Genomic DNA, 21,418 nt, shown 5'->3' on the forward strand with positions numbered 1-21,418 from the left:
TTACAATATGCGATAAGAGATAGTTTTCTCGGAAGTTCATTCGTGGACTAGGCTCAATTTAACACGTTGAACGCCAGACTAAAAACCATGTTTAGTTCAGTGGGCCGCGACGGACACCATGTGACTGCCATCATGTTGGGTCAAAGATGCCGCGTCGGACACCATGTGTCCGCATGCCCTCGATCACTTCAGAAGCCTCTAGGGAGCCAACGGACAGTGTTTCGACTGTTTTTACTAAGGCGTGTGACCCGCGCGGCCCCGCACAAAAATAATGGGTAAATCGCTGTTTTCGTAAGTCGCCCATTATTTTTAAGGGTTTTACTGACAATATTTGCAAAAAAACACCTTGGCGATTTTTTTACGATTTTCGATATAATGGTGTGACCCCAGGGGACAGTATGCTGTCGGACACATGGTGTCCGCCATGGCGTTCAACGTGTTAATCAGTCTCGGCGTAGCATTCGCTTGACAGTCTTGGTAGTAAATATAGTATCTAAAAAGTATTTGAACCCAAAAAATATGGAGGAAGATCAGATCAGCTCGAGTTCGGACGAAGTCGTACTGTTTTTCACTAATGAACTCGTGAAAAAAATTGTTAGTGAAACCAATATATATGCAAAAAAAAATTGGAAGGGAAGACGCTATCTGCAACCAACTAACTAACTAACAGTTCTGGGCATTTCTTGCAGTCGTAATCAATATGGGCACGATGTCGTTGGCCAATTTGTCAGAATATTGGTCGAGGAATGTCGTCAGTTATATGCCTTTATATAATTCGAATATATTTACTAGAAATATATTTAGCCAAATCTTGTGAATGCTTAACCTGGAAACTATTCCAACACGTAACACCAATCCACAAACACGCCTACAAGCTGCTTTTTGGACTATGTCGAATGTTATCATTGAAGGATCAATGTTCTCTAATGGACGCCACTACACTTAAAAATATTTGTGGTGGCCATGTTAACTGTTCGGAACTGTTGTCCGAGGTAAGCTTTCGAATTACTGCAGCAAGAACTCGTTCTAGATCTCTCTTTTTTTAATCAACGGCTAGGACAAATATCGGTAAACGTGCACCCTTATACAGAATGTGTGACCTCCACAATTTATATGTTAGTAATATTGATATATTCTCGTGCTCTCTCGTATCTTTTAAAAAACAATTTCGTTCGAAATTATTGAGTTCATACAATGCAATTTAAACCATAATATAAATATATAAACAAACAATTTATATATATAAACCATGATCTTTAATCAGGATGACGAGTAATGTTTTTATTTGTTTTTTCATTGTTTGTCTATAAATCATTATATGTTCTCAGTGAGATAGTTATAAGGTAACAACTGTATCTAATTTTATATTTCTAAGCTTCTAAGTTTATACCTTCTTACTGCCTTTTGTTAGTGTCTATCTCCAATAAAGTAAATAAATAAATGTCACCTCGAAGTTTTTGGATTATTTTATCCCGACCGAGCACATATGTGTCCACTATAAAATTCAAGGGTCGAATTTCTTTCATAGCTTACAATCCGAAGAAACCCACAAAATGGAGTGTCAGAGTTTATGCTTTAGCTGTCTTAAAGACTTTCAAGACGACATTTGCTACATTTTTCCGTATTACGGGTGACACAGAGCTCTTCGTCAGACCCGGCCATATTACGGGTCACTCATCACAGAGCTCTTGGTCAGACCCCATTTACCAGTGTTAGTATTTGCCGAATTTGGCCAAAATCGCCTCGAGTTGCTGGTTCGCGCAAGCGAAAAAGACCTCGAGTGCAAAGGGTTAATAACAAATTATCAACATTTGGCGTCAATTTTGTAAGGGTTAATCTTAAATCTCCTCGGCTAATGATGTCCAGTATATTTCTTTTTCTCGTTAGGAGATTGGTAACAGCGCTGAACCCCCTTTCCACTAGGTATGACGAGACTGGAGACTGCGACTCTCAGGTTTTTACAAGTTCAGAATGTATTGCGACCACAAAGCGAATACCAACATCCTACAACTTATACAATTTTATAAACATATATATATTTTTTTTTTACTTCATAGGTACTTTTATAAATAATGTAAATGTTCTGATATTATAAGATAGTATGATGTAAGTAAATAGGTACTATCAGTGTATGTGTTGAGATCCACTATCGTGGACCCCCATTTTCATTTCATGGACCCCCAAATTTTTTTTCGCTGACGTAGACCGCTTGCAGGTTGTCATAGACCTAGGGGTCGATATAGACCCCTTTGGGAATCACTGACTTAAAGGCAGGTTCATTTTTATCATTATTTCAAGGACAAGGGGAGTTAGAAAATGAAATAAACAATATTTGATGCACATTTATATATTTATTAATTATATAATAAATTTGGGATTAACAACGTAACATCAAAATACATATATTCTACATTCTACTCTATATTTGATATAAGAATGAGAAAAAAGTTAAAAATTCATAATAAAGCGGTCGATGCCGCAATCTTACAATCTAACACTTATATTAAGATCGATAAACACAGAGAGCAAAAGACATCGAATTGCAAAATCGGAATTTAGCGAAATAAAACGGATATATCTGATAACACAGCCTTTGAAATAAGTCGTTTATATATATACATATATATCTTTACACTATGTTATGAGTCGGTTACGTAATTAGAATATATGAAACTAGATATCGGGGAGCGGGGCTCGCACGGGCGGCTTCGCACTGAAAAAAGCAACGAATCAAAATAATGCCGATAGACAAAGCAACAATGTAACCGTATCTACGAATAGTAAAATATAATTTCATTACGCCTAAATAAGTACCTAATAATTTATTGTACGCGTTAGAGTGCGAAGAACTATAGTCAATTTGTATAAATCCTTTTTGAGAGGAGCGTCTCCTACGAGTATGCAATGACCAAAAAATAACGTATACCGAGTGTTCTCTGTACAAGTTGGACGATTCCCGTTCAGACTTAAGTTTGAAGTGTAAAGCAATGGTGGGAGCGCGCGGGCCGAACGCTCCCCACCAACTCTTGTGCGAGGCGACGCCCCGGTTCTTTGGCACCTTGAGTTTTATATTGATACATACATACATATATATATATATATACATATATTATATTCGTATTTATATATGATACACATTAGATAATATTTTCATTACTTAATAAAAAAAATCAGGCGGTTGATTTAAAATGCATGACAAATGCAAGCCGGTACGACGCGTGCGAATGTTGAATAAGTGTCGGATGCGTGTAGGATACGTAACGGATGCGTGTCGACTACGGCGGCGCGGAGGGCAACTAGCCTTAACACTACCTTTCTACCTCACTACCAGAGCTTGCGTGGGTTTGCAACCTACGCCTTTAAAATAGTAGCCATTGCACCGGTGCTACTGTGACCACAGGAAAATAATGTTTAATGCGAAATAAAGTGTTTGGCGGTTAATTAGGCAGACAGGCAAACAGATTCTTTGTAGAGCTAAACCACCGCCCGCTGGGTGGATGCGCGGGCTACAAGCTGACTGTGCACAGGCGATTTGCAGCTTTAATTACATGAAGTAAGGTTGAATGTGCATCAGGACAAAAGTATACAACTATTAAGACACATGATTAGAAGGTAGAAGCAAGTAGAGTCCACGAGATTCGGCGTAGTACTGTACAATTACCTCTAACTATTACATAATTACAAAGTACTCGCGCACGGCGAGTCCAGTGAGTCCGTCCGTAAGGTCGGTTGTGCGCTACGTATTTCTAAATAAGCTCGATTGTGAGTCCACCGCCACCCCATTCACCTTCGTCCCGCCGCCCACCCGCGACACTCCTCCGCGATCGACTTCTCCACGCAACGCCAAATGTAAACGCGCAAAGCCACAATGAAGCCCTACACAAGCTCAACGTATACTAAACCATTAATTTTTTTTTAATAGGAGACTATTCGACGTATCAGCTAAGGACCAAAGCGGTCTAGTGAAAATACCTTGTTCAGTACCTGTACGTCGTTGGAGCCTCGCTACCGGACTGTAAAGCACTAACATCAATATCTAAACAACTACTGCAAAATTGAGCGCGTTAGTCGCGGCCGGACCCGGACGCACCGGAGGCACCGGACGCACCGGATGCACCGGACGCACCGGCCGGCAGAAGCCGATAGGCAAATACACCTAATAAATATATATAATAACTATACTTAAAATATATTCGTTAAATAGACATCAATATAAGCATAAGGTCTTCGATTGAAAAGATTATAGACCTAATGCTTAAGACATAAAACATTGAGACCCGCCCGGGTTTGGTTAGAGGAACGCGACTCAGGCTGGGTAGGAAGGTGTTGAAGGTGGTGGAAGCGGGGGGAGACGGGCAGGTGGTGAGGCGCGGGGGGCCGGTTTAGACGCTGTCTTCCGAGTCGTGCTCGTCGACCTCGTCGCAGGGGCTCAATCCGTGACGGAAGAGCTGCATACGGATGAGATGTCATGTGTCCTCACGGCGGATGTTCACGATGTCGGCGCGGCACATGGGACACTCGCGCAGCTGCGACGTGCACAGCGAGCAGAATCCGCTACACGTAAATGTTTTTTTTTTTAAATTACAAATAAAATTATTATTAGATTAGATATTATGGTACATCTTCTCATAGATATCTTTGGGGAAAACCAATGCCAGTGGTAGTCTATGGACTGAAACGAGGGCGTATAGTGTCACATCTATTTTTTAGACGCCATGACTTCGGCTCAACCGTTTGTCGAGATAGGTGAGCAAGTAACAGTGTGCTCCAAAATAATTGCAGATACCGCGGACATGGCATCACAATTGCCTCCGTTATAGGAAGTTTCGAAAATGTTTGCGAAAAACAAATAATGAACTCTATCGACGCAAACTTATAAATTTATCGTTTTGTATATTTAATTTATTAATCACGGCCTCTGCCAAAAATTTCTGAATAAGTTAATAATAAAGGTAATTATGAACAAGTTATTCTATTTTTAAATAAAACAAAATTCGTTAAAACATCAACAGAGATATGTTAAACTCTTCCGAGTTTGTTGTTGTTTCTAACAGATGGCGCGTTAACAACGTAAAGTTAAATTTAAGCTAATGGTTTTATATTATTATTCGTACTGACCCGTGGCCGCACGGCTCCAGCATGCAGCAGGCGGTGTCGTCGAAGCACAAGGTGCAGGAGTCGTCACGCACCGTTTCACACTTCAGATCCTCCAGATACAGGCGGCGCGGGAGCACCTGGGAACAGAACTCCGAATAAGCTCTGCGTAGAACCTTCTATCATACAATGCGATACGGTCTCAGTTTATCGATCATTTACTCATTTGTTTTATATTAAAATTAATAATTCCTGTAAGAACTGGTGGAGTCCAAGTACCTTCTTCTGCTCGTCGGTGAGCTGACCGAACTCGTTGAACGCGGCGAACTTGCGATCAGTAGGCGGGAAGCTGAATGGCTCGTTGCCGAAGTTGAAGCGGCACTGCTGGAAGGCCATGAAGCTTGCCGCCGCGAAGAACCCATAGCTGTACATGACAAACATATTACGAGTAAATGGAAAGGCGTTGTACGTTGTGCGCACATTCCATGCACCAATACCATGTACTTATATATTAATTATTGTACTTTTATTATATATATATTAATACTCATGTAGATCATTCTGCAGGTCATTGTAAATACCAAACAACCAAGGCACGCAGAGATTGCAGCCATCCGCCATTACCGATAATACTTACGAAGTCTTGCTTTCGCAGGCAGGTAAACCGTCATCTGCCGCAGCGTCCAAGGGAAAGTAAGCTGATAACACGATGGAATGAGGCACTCACCGCGATATCTCGAAGATCTCCTTGCAGGGCGGCAGCGGGGCGCCGTTAAGCGAGAAGATGAGCTCCTTTCGGTCAAGGTCGATGAGGCAGCCGAGCACGTCGCCCGCCTGCCACGGCGGCACCTCGGTGATGGCCATCGGTCGCGCTTTGTACCAGATCAGGCGCCGGCAGCCGTCATACGAGAGCGAGAAGAGATCGTCTCCTATACCGTAGCCCTCCTTGTAAAAAGCGATTCAATGGTAGAGTGAGAGTGTTTTCAGCAGCGTATTATCATATATATATAATAATAAGATAGGGATAACCCTATCTATGTACCCAATGAATTGGGCGGTCGACGGGCTCCCGCGGCATAGAAACGGACGCACGCGCGAGCGGGAACCGAGTCCGCACGGTGCGGTCGGTTAATGGCGGTAGCCCCGTGACTCCGCGCGCCACATCGCCTCGGTGAAGCGCAACCGGCCCCTGAGAGGCCGATTGGATCGAATGTTCAGTCGCAATCATTATTAGAGTACATGCACAATATTTCAATTTTCTCAACCGCATAAAAAAGAGAGGCAAGTTTTAAAAGCAATCGGCACGCTAGCAATTAACAAAAAGAGAATGCGGTGAGCGAGCGAGGCTGCGCATCGGAACCGGATACGTACGTGATTGAGGAAGTGGCTGTTCCTCGTGGCCCAGCCGATCTGCATGACGCCCGGAGTGACGATGAGCGCCTCGTAATACCAGCAACCTTGATCAACCTGGAAGGTGCAGCGGACGCTCTCGAAGGAGAACGAGTCGCAGCGTGCTTCCAACCCGTTAGCCGAAATCTTGAGGTACTCGCTCACGTCCTGGCAGTTCAGGATCACGTTGATGTTGGACATGTCTGCCAGCTCGTAAGACAGCTTCCTGCCCTCCACGATAACTATCGCCCGAGGAAAAAAAATTATTAGAGAGGCGTTACTTCACAGAAATACAGCTTCCGGTTCCCCCCAGTTAAAACAGATCGTGGAAAATTACACCAGTTTTTTTATCAGCTTGTGAAGTGGCGCAGGGGTGAGGGGGATATTACTTGTTGCTCCGATTTCGCTCCGGAAATTAATCTTTCATACAAGAGACTGCGTATTTGTCGACTCCGACTATATAATGCGATCGGCGCGACCGGCGGACGGAATAATTGCATGCATTACACGATAAAAAATGAGCGGGGAAATCGGTTCACGTGGCTGCGGCAGGGTGCAGCCGAGCGCCTCGCGGGCCTGCCGGCACCACTCAGAGGCTGCAGTGTGACAACGCGACGTCGAGTAAAATTTGAAAACATTTGTGCATTTTCATCAGTGCATTAAAACTACCACATACATAAATCAGTTTCTTTCCGAGGGTGACTTGCCGACAAGTTACGGAAAGTACGTGTAATAAAATAATCCGAAAATTTCAATCATAATTATATAACCAGCACTGACCCAACCCTAAGTTTAGTAATAACAATAATCCAGTAGTATACAATACGTTACCCAAGTACTGATAACCCGAAACGGAACCAATTGTAAAGTTATGTTTCCATGTAAGCGGATAAACGTTGCGAAAATTTTAAAAAGAAACTTTATAAAGTTTCGAACTATGAAAGGAAAATTCTCGACATCCCTATTTAAGTTTTAATAACGCTTGCTTGTCGCAATATCGTTTTATTTATATCGACTTGACCTTTGAACGCTCCGAGAAACGGGTAAATAGCGCGGGGTGGCGGCTTATTTAAAATTGTTATTTAGCGACGTACCGCGCGTCCGAATGTTCCCTGCGCGATATACAACTTTTAATTAAGATAACAAACTTTATTTCTTACAACACGGTCGCCGGGCGTCACACGTGAGCTTTTCAACAGTAAACAATAACCGGCATCTCGCTTCGCCTCTCAAAGGTCAAGGAGCATCCGCTGCTCGCATAAGTTCTACACGATCTCTTGTTATTCTTATATAAACACACGCGTACAGTATCTCATTCTTATATATATCTACAAGTTACATATACCCTACAATAAATACATTTAAAAATAAAACCCTTTGAGCATGTAAGACCTGCAACGACAAGCATTCAGCGAATTCGTATTGCCCGATGCCGATGTGGTCACCTGTTACAAAAATATCAGTTACAGTGATATACAAATACAATGTTAAAAAGTTTTATTGAACACCTTCTTAACTAGAAAAACTGTCTTTCGGACCGCCAGTGTCAAGACACAGTAGTTCTTCTGCTAATTAAATCTGACAGTGTTCTTAATTTAAATATTCATGTCGCCCTATTCCGTTTGCAATTTAAAAACATTTGAAATAAACTGTTGTAGTGATCGTGCGGTGTTTTATTGAGAAAAATTAGCACTTACAGAGGTTGTCGAGAGCCCACTTAGCGCAAAAGCCGACCTGGCGCCAGACGAAGTCATCGCAGTCCGCGTAGGTCTCCAGCACGAGCAGCGGATTCTCCGCCTCCTTCTCCAGGCGGCTCTTGATGGTCAGCTTGTTCTCCGTAGTGTGCGCGAATTTCTCCAGTGCGATCAGTGCGAACAGCACAATGCATGCCTCCTGCCGGGACATCTGCCCGCCCACGAAACGCGTTACCCCACCACAATATATATGACATAATAGATTTTGAAAAAAAAAAAGTATTTGCCCAAATAATATGTATAAAGTCATAATAAAATCTCTTTGTCAGTGTCGTATCTGGCTGGTTTTGGTGACATTGAAAAGGTTACGTTTAAATAAAATAAACCAGTTGGTAAAATTTTTTTTTCGAGCTATTTTTCATTTGTTTTTCTCTCCGCCAAAATTACTCGACATGTTTTAAGATTATAATTCGAAATAGTAAAACAAAATGTATCGCATGCAAACAAATTCGCAACTAAGAGTAGCAGATTGTTGGTTAGAGTTTTCATTCAGAGAATTTTAATGTCAAAGGTTTGTAGCTCACTGAAATGTAATAAACCGTCTACCTATTTTTGACTCTATTAAGACGTATTCAAGCCGTACCGTTTTAGAAGTGTGTGTGCAGTGAGATGGGTTGTTCATTATGAAACTTTACTGTCAGGTGAATAATTAATGAGAATAAGGCATCAATTTATAATAAAATCAACGGAATTAGTCAGTAGGAGTGTGGTCTTTCAACACGACTTTGTCCACACACATCACTCAGTAAAAATTTAAACTGTTTATCTGGCAGGTGATAATGCACCCCGCACATATAGCTCTTCAGGTATCCACCAGATTTAATCAGTTCAGAATTATTTAGTCAGTGTCGGATTAACATCAAGAGAGGACTGTACATGTCGCGTTTTTAAGTTCCTTAAAGATGGCAAAAGTCACCTAACAAACTAGCACCTTTGTACTGTAGGTAAAGTTGAAATTAAAAGAAATAATCTAATATATAAAATTCTCGTGTCACGGTGTTCGAACTTGAACTCCTCTGAAACGGCTTGACCGATTATTACCAAATTTTATATCCGTATTCAGTAGGTCTGAGAATCAGCTACTATCTATTTTCCATACCCCTAAGTGATGAGGGTGGTCCACCCCTAAATTTTTAATTATATTTTTTATACAAATTTTTTGGTTTTTATTTTATTATGATACAGCATACAAAAATACACACAACCCTAAATTTTCACCCCTCTACGATCAACCCTTATTTTTAAATTGAAAATTAAAAATATTTTTTTTGTAAAACAACGTTTGCGGGAACAGCTAGTATGTTTTATAATACATAATAAATCGGGATATATAAATGTTATGCCACCCACGCACAGCGACAGCTCGCTTCCAAACGAAATAACTTTGCAAAGTAAATCAGAAATTTTCTTTTTGTAGAAACTTAGTGATGCGATAGCGATCATCAATGAAAAACCTCCAAGTTAAAACAAAACTTCGCCAAAAGTTTAATCGATTTTTGTTTTAAATATTTAACTAGACCCTTTACGAATATATACACTTGTAGTATTGTCTCCATTTCTTTTATTACTTTTAATGCGTATCGCTAGAGTGTTTCGTTTACAATATATATTTATATACTATACTACGCGCAGTAAGTGAAATGTTTACTGCACGTAGACAGTTGGCAGGGTTGCCGCTAATTGATACGGATCTTTATTCTACTAGCTGCGAGTCACGACATCGTTTTATCATTATTTATAATTTTTGGTAAATACAGCTAACATGTATACACATAAAAAATAATTTAAAATTTTTACTTTATTTTAAAATAATTTCTGCATCGCGACAGACCATTAAATATTTTGAGGTTTAAGACAATATGCCGTCAATTTTTTTGAGATGGTCCGGTAAGTTGAACGGAGGTATATTTTATTTTAAGGTTTTCAAAAAACTTCACGTAGTTACGTCTTATGGATTAGAATCGGCAGCAGTATCGTACTATGGAGCCGTCACATGAGCAGGTATCGTTGTAAATTGCAAAAACGGTGCAAGTGTTGCTTGAAGTACCTGTGCCCGCTTATAAGAAAAGAAAATGTTAACGTGCGAATGCAGCTAATTCATAGAGTACACATTGTCGTACTCATATTGAAGGCGCAATAAAAGATAACTAAAACCAACAGTTCGCCAACAAAGTTAAAACGTTCAAACGCAGTTCAGACACGCGAGTTGATCTTGCGCCTGCGCACCGTACGTTCGGCATTATGCACCGGCGTCAGACCGGTAGCTAATTCGACATTGGGATATATTAACTGTCTAATATAATCTGTAGGTACTCATGTCAGTAAACATTACATAATGCAATATGGAAAACAGGATATGACGTGGGGGCGGACGGGTAAAGTATTATTCAATTATTCAGGTCCATCTAGCAATATGTCTTCCCAGCCTATTGGGCATTCAGAATTAATAATGTCTTTTCAAAAGTTGAGTTCCGATTGAATTTCAATGCGGTCACACCGTATACTAAACGATCGTAAACAAGGGAGAGGGGCCGCATGGGTATGTTCCAGGTCGCACCTATCACGTAACACTTGCTTCGAGAACGTTCGTATGACTTTTATTAGCAAATATAATGCGCGACCGTGAGTGTCACTTAAAGACGTAACTTTTTTTTTCCCCTGACCAATGTAACAGGGGACAGGAGGATAAGTTAAATTCACACGACAATATTCTTAACGAGTTTTTATTAGCAATCAACCATATTTTCGTCTTCGTTATAAACAACTTTTAGCGATCTAATATACAAATTCAATGCCGGAGCGGTAACCAATCAGTAGCTTTTTCCGTATGTCGAAAGAAACGACGTAACTTTCCGATCTCCCTAATTTTTAATGCAAACCTTAAATATTTTCACTGGAAATTGCGTTCGGAAAACGTTCACAATGTGCATCTGTTCATCCTTTGTTCAAGTGAATAAGATTTCTTAATGTACACAAAGCTTACTCGTTCGCGATTTTAACTATCGAACTAACTTTAACTTACAAAACACTTATGTAATATTTATTTAATTTTAGAGAATGAATTGCTTTGAATGATCTTCTCCCAACAGATCGCGTTTGTAATCTATGAAGTTCTAGAATCTTCTTTTTAGGCGATGGTCGTCTACTACATAGGCTTCGCTAGGTCGCCACTATCACCGAACCCGCAACTAGAGACTTACCGCGACTTTACCTACGTCGTAGGTCCACTAAGTTTTTTTATATATATTTATGGCCGTAAGTAGAAAATTATATAACCTTTGCCTTTTGAAAATACAGACACCTACACAAATATTTAAATAAAAGTATAAAAGAGATTTAGTTTATACATGTAATGTAAAATATTTATATAATTTACATGTGTTTGCTTATTTTTTGTATGTAGATACTTTAATATATAGCAAGCGTACAAATTTCACGAAGATTGCGGCCTATGTTAAGCTATTTAAGACAATACGGAAGGCTAGTGAAAGAAGAGAATAATAATGAAAGTGATCTAATTTTGTAGTGTTAACAAGGTAGACCTATGGGTAGGTAGCCTACCACTATGTGAGCCGACGAAATTGTCGAGTTAAGTTGCTAGGTGCTGACAGCACAAGGCCGGCCTAAGTCTTGCAGCTGGCGCATGTTGGCTGATGATGACAGGGCAGCTCTCGTAGACGCTGTATGGTTTGCACTTACCAGGTCTTGCAGCTGGCGAATGTTGGCTAATAATGATGATGATGGGGCAGCTCTCGTAGACGCTGTATGGTGTGCACTTACCAGGAAACTGAACAGGTAGTCCAGTGTGTTTTCAGTGAAGATCGCGACGCTGTTCGGGCCGGCCATCTTCTCCGCCATGCAGCCAATCACCACGCAGATGTTGCGTTCAATGCGCAAGTTTAGGTCGCGAGCGCGGGTGCGACCGGCGCACAGACGAAATAGCTTCGTCACCTGCACACATATACGAATTACATATATATCATCGCTGAACATCATTAAAGTTTAACCGAAGAAAAAAAAATGTTCACCTTGACCACAGAGTCCTTAGACGGCAGCGGGCAGTCGTCTAGCAAAATCGTAATAGCTGATGGTCCGAACGGATCCTCCAGCGGTATGACGTTGATCAAGGATGATATAACTTGAATCCATCCCTCCTCCTTGTCAGCTATTACGTGAAGTTTAACGAGCGATACCGGAGATTCCTCGTCGCTAAAACAATATAAACTACGTTATAAAGTGAGAGGATATTAAAAATCAATAATAGCATCCGCTCCCGCCCGCCCACGCTACCTCCGCCCTGTCTGTAAACCGTGACCTCAAGACGTAATACGTCTAAATATATTCCAGACGTAAAGCTCCACCTGTAGATCGCTGAGGTCAAAATCGTCACAGGCGGCTGTACTTACCATAACGCTATGTGCGCAATGCAAACGGCAAGGACTGTGCAGCGAATCAATACTCACCGGCATGCGTGTGGCATGGCGCCCACGTCACCATTGTTCAATTGCTTACGATCACCTGCCTACCCCCGTTTGCAGTAAACTTTCATATATCGGAAGACATAATTATTCAATTTTAAAACGTACTTTAATATTCGTATAAATGTAAAGTTATCTTTTCAACCTATGGACGTCCGCCCCCCGCATCTGACGACTTCGCGCTACCTTAAACATGACGATCTACCTAGCGGAGAGTTTACCCAAGTCGCCTCTAGAACCTTTCGACTCCAACATTTATCGGTTGCACAAGAGATATGCAACAAACACTGCCACATCAGATGAGCAATTCCACGAGCTATGACCGTGATCTTGGTGATACTCTTATCGCATATATATGGCCATTAAAAAAGCGTTTATAAATTTCATGTATTACATTATAAATATATAAAATTAGTTTCGGCGTTAATATACAGAATAAATGTATCCATATACTATTCAAGAGCTTAAAAGAAATCTGTTTTATATAAATCCCTTATTTATTTACTAAACAACAAACAACGTTAAGCTTAGAAAAATCTCGACAGTTGTACATAAGTCCTATCAAAATAGTGTGTAACAGGTGGACAATGGTTTGGCAAACAAAGGCGCACCGGGCCCGTTTCCATAGAAACCGTATTACTTACTCGAATCTAACATTAAGCTCTCTTTGATCCCATTATATATCTAAAAAAACATGTTATTTTGAAAGATTTTCTATTCAATGTTGCGAGTTTATATATCTGCGTGACCGCGTTGTGAAATGTCTTAAATGTTGAAGATTTATTATTTTGTGAAGATAAAGGAACAAAGACCAAAGGTCACAGACGTAGCTCGAAGAATTGATTCTTTTAAGTAGTATTGTGTTGTCGAAAGGTTCTAGAATGCTGACCCTCCCACCTCCACCAGGTGGACTGACGACATAGATCATAGATCTCCTTATGTCCCACCGACATAAGGAGATCTATGATCCAAGATAAAGGATCTAGGACTAAAATGTTTTAATCAGAAGTGTGTTGTGATTACCGAAGTAATATAAGTGATATGACGGCCATTACATAAACAGTATTACGGCTATTTCAACATATGTATGTTGAAAAATTTGTGAGTAGATCTAAAATATACTATTTAATACCCAAGAGATGTAATTGGTCGTAAATAAAATATAAGAATCTCCGCCCAGGACCGGCAAAAGTAATTTTCTAAGCAAAAAATTCGCATAGGCAGTGCAACAATTATAGCGTGCCGTTACATCAGTAATTATTGTAACAAAATGCAGTACAATCAGCGACAGCATCAGTCAATACATCCGTGCAACATTTACCATTTACACAAATCAACATGTTCGCAGTCAATGCAATAGTGACTTTGTAAAGTCGCAGATAATAAGATAAACATATATTTTGCAATAACAATAAAATTTTCATTCTAAAAGGTTGTATTTCTATTTAAAAATAATAACCATGAATCCAAGGCAATAGATTTGTTTGTGCTTTGGGTCTTTTAATTGAAGTCGGTGCTTCGGCAAGTCTAATAAAAATCTTACTCTTCAAATATGCAACAATGTTTTACAAAAAAAGGACACATCACAGACCATTTTCATTTTTAAATATTAATCTCTGTTCCATATGTTAGTGGATTGGCAAATTAAAAGAAGGCAAGACTATGTTGCAGTTCAAATCATATCAGCAATACTAAACAATATGTGATACAAATATAGAACAAAATAATAAATATACTTACTTGTCCACAAAAGATGAAATTAAGGACAACATTTCTTTGACCAGCTGGTCAACAACTGCGCTGTCAATTTTTGGTGATTTGGACGATGGGTCCACGCAGGAAATTGTTAAAGGCCATTCCGCTGAAGTTGACGGCCCATAGACATCCTCTTCGTTCCTCATTGTGGCTTTGCACCAACACGACCCCATTGCCTGCCAACAAGTCAAAAACTTTACTTACTTAACATATATAAACTAAAAATAAACAGCTCCAAAAGTTTCAATTAGTTTCTGGCATTGTAATTTCTTGCATTGGAAACATATTGCACTCTTCTTTTGCTGTTATCCATATATTGGTGAGAAAAAATGAAGCTCACAAAAAGAGCTCAGGTAGTCATAGACGTACATTTAGTAGATTAAATAAATTTGATTTTAGTTTGGCCCCATCTTATTTCTCAGATAATGTTTGAGGGCAGTAAGCATATGGCATCAAAGTAGTATGGAATTGATTTTATGTTGTGTTACCTACGCAGGTACTAGGTACTTGTACCTGCGCGGACCTCTTCGGAAGTAAACAGGAATCAATACATTTAGTCGATAAGTGCGCTGCCCACGCATTGCATTGTGCAATATACAATAACATATAACAAAAATATATAAAACTGCTAAGAGAATAATTATAAAGTCGCTACGTGAATATAATTTAATTACTCTCAGAAAAATATTAAGTCGGGTAATATTACCTGTCTGGACTAAATTATATACCATCTGGATTAAACAAATTATAAGAAAAAAGCTCTTACCGTAATTATCCTTTCATATCGTTTTACGGCAAGGAGTGCGCTCTCGTAGCGAGCACGTAGGACTTCTTGATTTTACTGATGCAGCTGATGTAGGTAATTTAATTTTTGTATACACACAAAAGAGAGCCGGCCACAGTAAGCAGACAACTGCCAACACTCACTGCTTACATTGATCTGAGCCGCAGACAAACTGTCGCAGCTAATATAGCCTCGTAGTGCGTATCGCTCATGCGCAAAACGATTAGGTGTTGTCATGTCAAAGCAAAATATTGATAACTATTATCGTCACCGGGAGAATTCCAGTTAGGCTGTTATATGCATATAAACGAAACATATCAAAGTACAATGTGTATAATTACTTCTTATTAGGTGAATAAATGTATAAAAGCTAAAGACAACTATAATTTAATAATCAATAGCAATAAAGTATTTTAACACTAGCAAGTACAAATTTAACAAAATACATGAAAGCATTAAAAGTTTTGAAAATATTTATTTTATACGAAATATTAAATGTATACTTCATCGAAACTCACCAAAATTATTACAATTTTTATTCTGTTGGCAACATTGTAAAGTCCTTAGTCAATACGAAAAACTCAATGATGCCAGGTCTTAGATTGTGTTGGTACTGGTACAAGACTTTTTGCTTATTGCACATAGGTTCAAATTTATAAATGACTAGGGAATTTCTTAAAGGTAATTTAATTTAACGATGTCACTAAATGAAATCTGTTTTGGTTTCCCCTGAAATTGATATATTTAAGTAACTATTGATAATAAAATACACCAAGTATACTTGAAACTAAAGAATGTATATAAAATACTAAAGTAAAATGAAATAGCTGATTTATCATAACCAAAACAATAAGTATTGTTGTAATATTATTTTATTTTGTTAAACGTTATCTTATTATGAAATAAAAACTGTTATTATTGATTTACATAGATATATTAACATCTGTGATACAGTTTTTATCTAAATATGTTATCTAAATAGTTTTTTTATGTAATGTTTTTGTAAAACAATAAAGATATTCAAAAATATCTAAATGTCATTTATTTGGTGTTGTTAGAATGGATTCAATTCTTTTGCAGTTTTTGTTCAAGAAAAAAATATTGGTTGGCTTTGACGGTGTCAGTTTGACATTTATATTTTGTCAGTGCAGATATTTTGATGATTGTTTATGTTTTCATACCCGAGCTTTAGCAACACTTCTCAAAGCAATCTCAGCAACTACATGTTCTGTGAGCACGCAGAGGAATACAAGCTGACGTAGTCTTTAGCAATGGTATCGAATAGAGTCGATTGTTTACGTTAACCATTTTCCAATGATTCCACTAATCGTGATTGTTTCATTATTTGTCTAAGAATGTTTTGTATTCGTATCCGGTCGTTCATAAGTTGAAGTCTGTACCGTAATGTATTCAGAGGTGTTCAGTATTAATGGAACAGTTGTATATACTCTAACCGTCATATACAATTACGAAGTAAATACACATTTGATTCAATCACTGCATAAACTGTATGATTAACTAATGGTAAGATTTACTTATGATTTTTGAAATATTGCGTATATAGTAATAATAACTACTACAAATATTTCGGTTATTAGTATAAGTTATAGAATTTCTTACATTTTGGTTTTTATTTAATAAACTATTTGGTTCTGGACATTATGTTCAACCAATAAATTAGTCTTTGTGAAGTGCATTACTTGCTATGTTTGTGATTTTGTTTGTATTGTTAGTTATATTTTTTTATGTGATGATTACCTATCTAATAATAAAATGAATTGTTTATATCACATTTGCCTTATTATCAGCCTTAAGATAATATGTCATAATACACACAGATATCCAGACACAAATGTTAAATTATGCTATGGCTGACTAGAGCATTATTGCTTGCATTAATAACATGTATGTACACTATTTTTATGTAATAATTGTAAAATAGCAGTTCAAGAGGATATGGTGAGGTAAAAAGGTGATTTATGAAAGGTAATGGACTGATAGATTATGTGATGAGTGAGAGAAATTGAAACAGACAAAAGAAGAGCTTGCTCTTATAATATAATAAATAAATAATAATAAAAGAAAGTGAACAAATTATTTAGTGATAAATTGTCACTGTAAATCCAAGACGGGGATATACTAGAAGCCCAAAAAAGAAGCCATTTAAAAAAAAAGGTTTTGTACAAATCCATTACCACAATTTTTTTATATATAATATTGTATCCCTATAATAATGGAAGTAACATTAAATGCCACAGGTTTTTTTTTCTGAATGATGTGGTCACGTTATTAAATGTATAAATGTTAATTATGTTTTAAAAAGAATGATTTACATTATATCTATGTATTAATTCCAGGCAGGCAGTCCTCAAAGCCATCCAGAATTTCCTGACAATCTGTAGAACTTTTTACTACATTCTGCAAGACTAATAAACTCAACTATACTCAGTCTGCTTGCATTGAACACACAATACAGGACCATATCATGGAGGAGCTCGGATTATCAGGAGAAGCTAGTAGTTGTTGGCAATGTGGAGGGGTAAAAAGCCCAGGAGCATGTAACACCACCATGCATATCTCCTTAAAGTTTCAACAGACTGAACAAGACTAAATTCAACATTCTACAGTGTTGAGATAGTGTGTTAAAATTTTTCTAATTCATGAATAATGAACATTGGAGAGATTAAATTCGCTACAGGTAGATTTCATAAAATACTTTCTAGACAGTACTTCCAAATTCAAGATTCTTACAAAAATGTCTTAAATAAAGCTATTTCTGAGTAAAATATTTTTAATTACCCTAACAATTCAGACACATTATTTATCATAATGTAAGGCGTTTTTTTATAGTACTTGCACTCCAAAAGGAACTTGGACTTGGGTTGTTACTCAACATGTGTTGGTGTTCTATGAGGCTGGACCACAATCTCATTGGTTGTTATTATTGAAATATTTAAGGAAATAACGCAGTTTTATATTACAGCCACCATACCATGTAGAAATAAACGTGATTTATTTATTTATATGTACTAGGAGAGGGTGAGGGATTTTGAGAGAATTTAGCGCATCGAAACGTTTATAAAATCTGACTTCTGTTTTGTCTTGTTCTGCTCGTTTTTTAAAATGTTAAGCAGCTAGTGACATTTTATTCCATAGAATCTTTGGAATTCTTTTACAATCTTAAATTATTTTTATCTGTGTTATGGCAGTATATTAGTTACACAATGATTTTTATTAGCAGTTTAAAATAACTAATAAAAATTGATTTTAAAATTCAAATTTAGAATGCTTTATATATTTATATTTTTATTTTTTCACCTTTATTACATCGTTAATTTTTTTTTTTTACAAATTTGTCACATTTAAAGAATACCTTCCGACATCGTTACAAATTTAATTAGTGAAAATTTTTGTTTTGTGACTACGTATTTCGTTTTACTTTTAAATAAAGCTATAGTAGTGTTAGGTTATGGTGATGAAGCTCCATCTAGTGTCGTGGTGGAAGTCCTTCCATTTACAACTATATTGAGGTGTTAAAACGTGGCGGTAACTAGTTTTTAATTGTATTTTGAAATACAACATAAATGTAAGTTTTTTAAATTATTAAATAATTTGGTAAAATCAATAATTCAACGCCATTTTTGTTAATTAAAAAGCATATACCTTTTATCCTTTTATGGTCGTATTTCCTCAGTAATGATTTATTTGAAAGCCTTCTTTTAACGTCGACGTCCATTGGTGGAGATAGGCCTTTACGAAAGACAGCCTCGTTGACCTTTGTGCAGCCTGCAATCAGCATCTTTTCTCCAACTTGACTGTCGTCGACTTGCTAAAACTGAAGCTTCACTGTTTATATGAGTCTAATTCAAAATAATTTACAAGGACAAATTTGTCCTAACGCTTGCTAGGTAGCTTTGCGTTAGATCAGTGATTCCCAAAGTGGTCTATATCGACCCCTAGGGGTCTATGACAGCGTGCAAGGGGTCTACGTCATCGAAAAAAAATTTGGGGGTCCATGGAATGAAAATGGGGGTCCACGATAGTGGATCTCAACACATACACTGATAGTACCTATTTACTTACATCATACTATCTTATAATATCAAAACATTTACATTATTTATAAAAGTACCTATGAAGTAAAAAAAATATTATATATATTTATAAAATTGTGTAAGTTGTAGGATGTTGGTATTCGCTTTGAGGTCGCAATACATTTTGAACTTGTAAAAACCTGAGTGGTGCAGCATAAATGTATAAATTAACATGTGTTTTTACTTTGGGTTTTTAACACTAAACTTCACTACAGTTAGAAATTTACAGGAAATCAATATCAGGTAAGTAGGGGGCCTACCCAACACATAAAAATATGGCAAGGGGTCTACGACACAAAAAAGTTTGGGGAACTCTGCGTTAGATGGATATCTCATATCTAGACTAAAACCCAAAATAGCTGTTCCATTAATTGATAAATAAGCCAGTGGGACATTAAATGCTGTATTTGACATTATCACAGGTAATGGTGGTTTATTTATGGCCACGTTGTTGGAGCCTCTGGTTCGACTCCTATCATGGGTGGACAGGGTTTGTATTTACAGTTTGTTGTACATAAAAATTTTATAAAAAAAATCAAAACCGTAAATAAAAAAAGAAATAATTTTAACAGATACAAAAGGCGATCTCTACCATATGCAACCTTTTAATAAAGACGAGGACATGAGGAGAGGGTAGTTTAGGGTGTACATAATAAAAAAATAAAGACATACTACACGTTTACATGTAAACATATATACATTACTATACACAGATACATATATACATACATACTTATATTTACTTTTTTAATTAATTTTCAAACACATCTTTCGTCCTTCTCAATAATTTTTATTTTCCCCCAAATATTCTTTATAGTATCTTTAATTTCTTTCTATACTTTCCTTCTATATATCGTCTCACTTCAAGGTCGATAGGATCTATTGCTATGATACTCTAAGATCATCTTTACATTGTCTCCTAGTTTCAGGACTGTAACAATAGATGGCAGCGCTTCCTTTGGAGGAATTGTTTACTAAAAATATGACGGAAAGAAGTGTAAACAAAATGATGACGGGCCTTGTTCTTAGCTATATTATATAAATAAAAACAGTAATATCTGATTCGTACACCAGCATGTCTGCCTGTTAGTTTGAACATTTACCTAGAAGTGTCTTCTAGTCAGCGCTCTCGGCCAAACATTCAGGCAATTATTTGACAGGTGTGATTATGTTGATTTATTATCTTTACAGACCCGACCACGAGTCATATGTCTTTTATTTATTCATATAAAAAAATCCTTTTTGAAATACGTTTTCAAGATGTCGAAGAAGTAGAGTAGGTGCTTTGCTTCCGACAATTAACTAGATGTATTGTGAAAGCGAACATTTTAAATTATATAAAATTATATTTAACCTTAAAGATTAACAGTATTTCTTGTATATGGTCTTATTTCGTTTAAAATTAGATTCATGTTTAGCTAAAGTAACTCCTTTCTGCGTTATGTTCCTTACTATCAGGACTGTGACTATGAAAGTTTGTCGTACACTATATTACGCCCTCTATTATGGCATTCGGCGGTGAACATTGCAAAGACAAGATATTGTAAACACAAGGTTCGTACAAGCGGAAATTCAGCCCGTAAAAACTAAATGCAAACTCCATACGTTCACGTGACGAAAAGAAAAGTTATTGTTGGGCTCCGAGTCATAAAGTTGCAACAATTGAACTTTATTTCCCGAGCGTTAAAGACGAGGGTTGTCCTCGGAGAATAGTTTCAATGAATCGTATTCATTAGAATAGCTAACTAACTAAATTATTAGCGCTAGCTTTACTTGTACTTCGTTAAAATAAAATAATTTTTTTTTATTTAAATAATCGGATTTAGCTATAATCATATTAATTGAAGCTGTGAACTGATTTAATAAAACTAAATGCTTACTTAAAACTTTATTATTACATTTGATTACATCGCCGTTAACAGAAAGACGAAAACGAGGAGGAAATGTTTATAATAATGCACTTTGTGTGGATATATGACATAAGTTGCAGCTACCACTAAAGTTTTATTATTATCGCAGCCTACTTCATTAGTCACTTTTTATGTCTCAACGCATGTAAACATTCAAGAA

At 37.4% G+C, this 21,418-nt stretch overlaps 1 protein-coding gene across 4 annotated transcripts; it reads right to left on the reverse strand.

Moving 5' to 3' along the window:
- Positions 1–2,365: 2,365 nt before the first annotated feature.
- On the reverse strand, positions 2,366–15,427 carry LOC137918649 (RING finger and SPRY domain-containing protein 1-like). 4 transcript variants are annotated; one of them, XM_068761513.1, is made up of 11 exons: positions 15,237–15,427; positions 14,456–14,646; positions 12,266–12,446; positions 12,018–12,188; positions 8,181–8,388; positions 6,466–6,725; positions 6,137–6,283; positions 5,822–6,036; positions 5,374–5,518; positions 5,119–5,234; positions 2,366–4,554 (listed from the first exon to the last, which is right to left on the reverse strand). In XM_068761513.1, exons 2-11 carry the CDS (start codon positions 14,641–14,643, stop codon positions 4,467–4,469), a joined length of 1,719 nt encoding a protein of 572 aa, XP_068617614.1. In that variant the 5' UTR covers positions 14,644–14,646; positions 15,237–15,427; the 3' UTR covers positions 2,366–4,466. The 4 variants fall into 4 exon arrangements, with proteins under 4 accessions (XP_068617614.1, XP_068617604.1, XP_068617630.1 ...); XM_068761503.1 differs by having other exon boundaries at positions 5,822–6,039; XM_068761529.1 differs by lacking the exon at positions 6,137–6,283.
- Between the last annotated feature and the right edge of the window lie 5,991 nt (positions 15,428–21,418).

Source organism: Battus philenor, unplaced genomic scaffold, assembly GCF_028537555.1.
Source record: "Battus philenor isolate CCGP_79_NKW_IND1 unplaced genomic scaffold, ilBatPhil1.0.hap1 SCAF_1, whole genome shotgun sequence".
NCBI lineage: Eukaryota > Metazoa > Arthropoda > Insecta > Lepidoptera > Papilionidae > Battus > Battus philenor.

Coding starts and splice junctions, on each gene's coding strand:
- LOC137918649 (XM_068761503.1), bottom strand. CDS start 14,643: ATGGGGTCGTGTTGGTGCAAAGCCACAATGAGGAACGAAGAGGATGTC. Junction 12,447..14,455: donor ATTTCATCTTTTGTGGACAA/GTAAGTATATTT, acceptor ATATTGTTTTAG/CGACGAGGAATCTCCGGTAT. Junction 8,389..12,017: donor ACTACCTGTTCAGTTTCCTG/GTAAGTGCACAC, acceptor GTGGGCGGGCAG/ATGTCCCGGCAGGAGGCATG.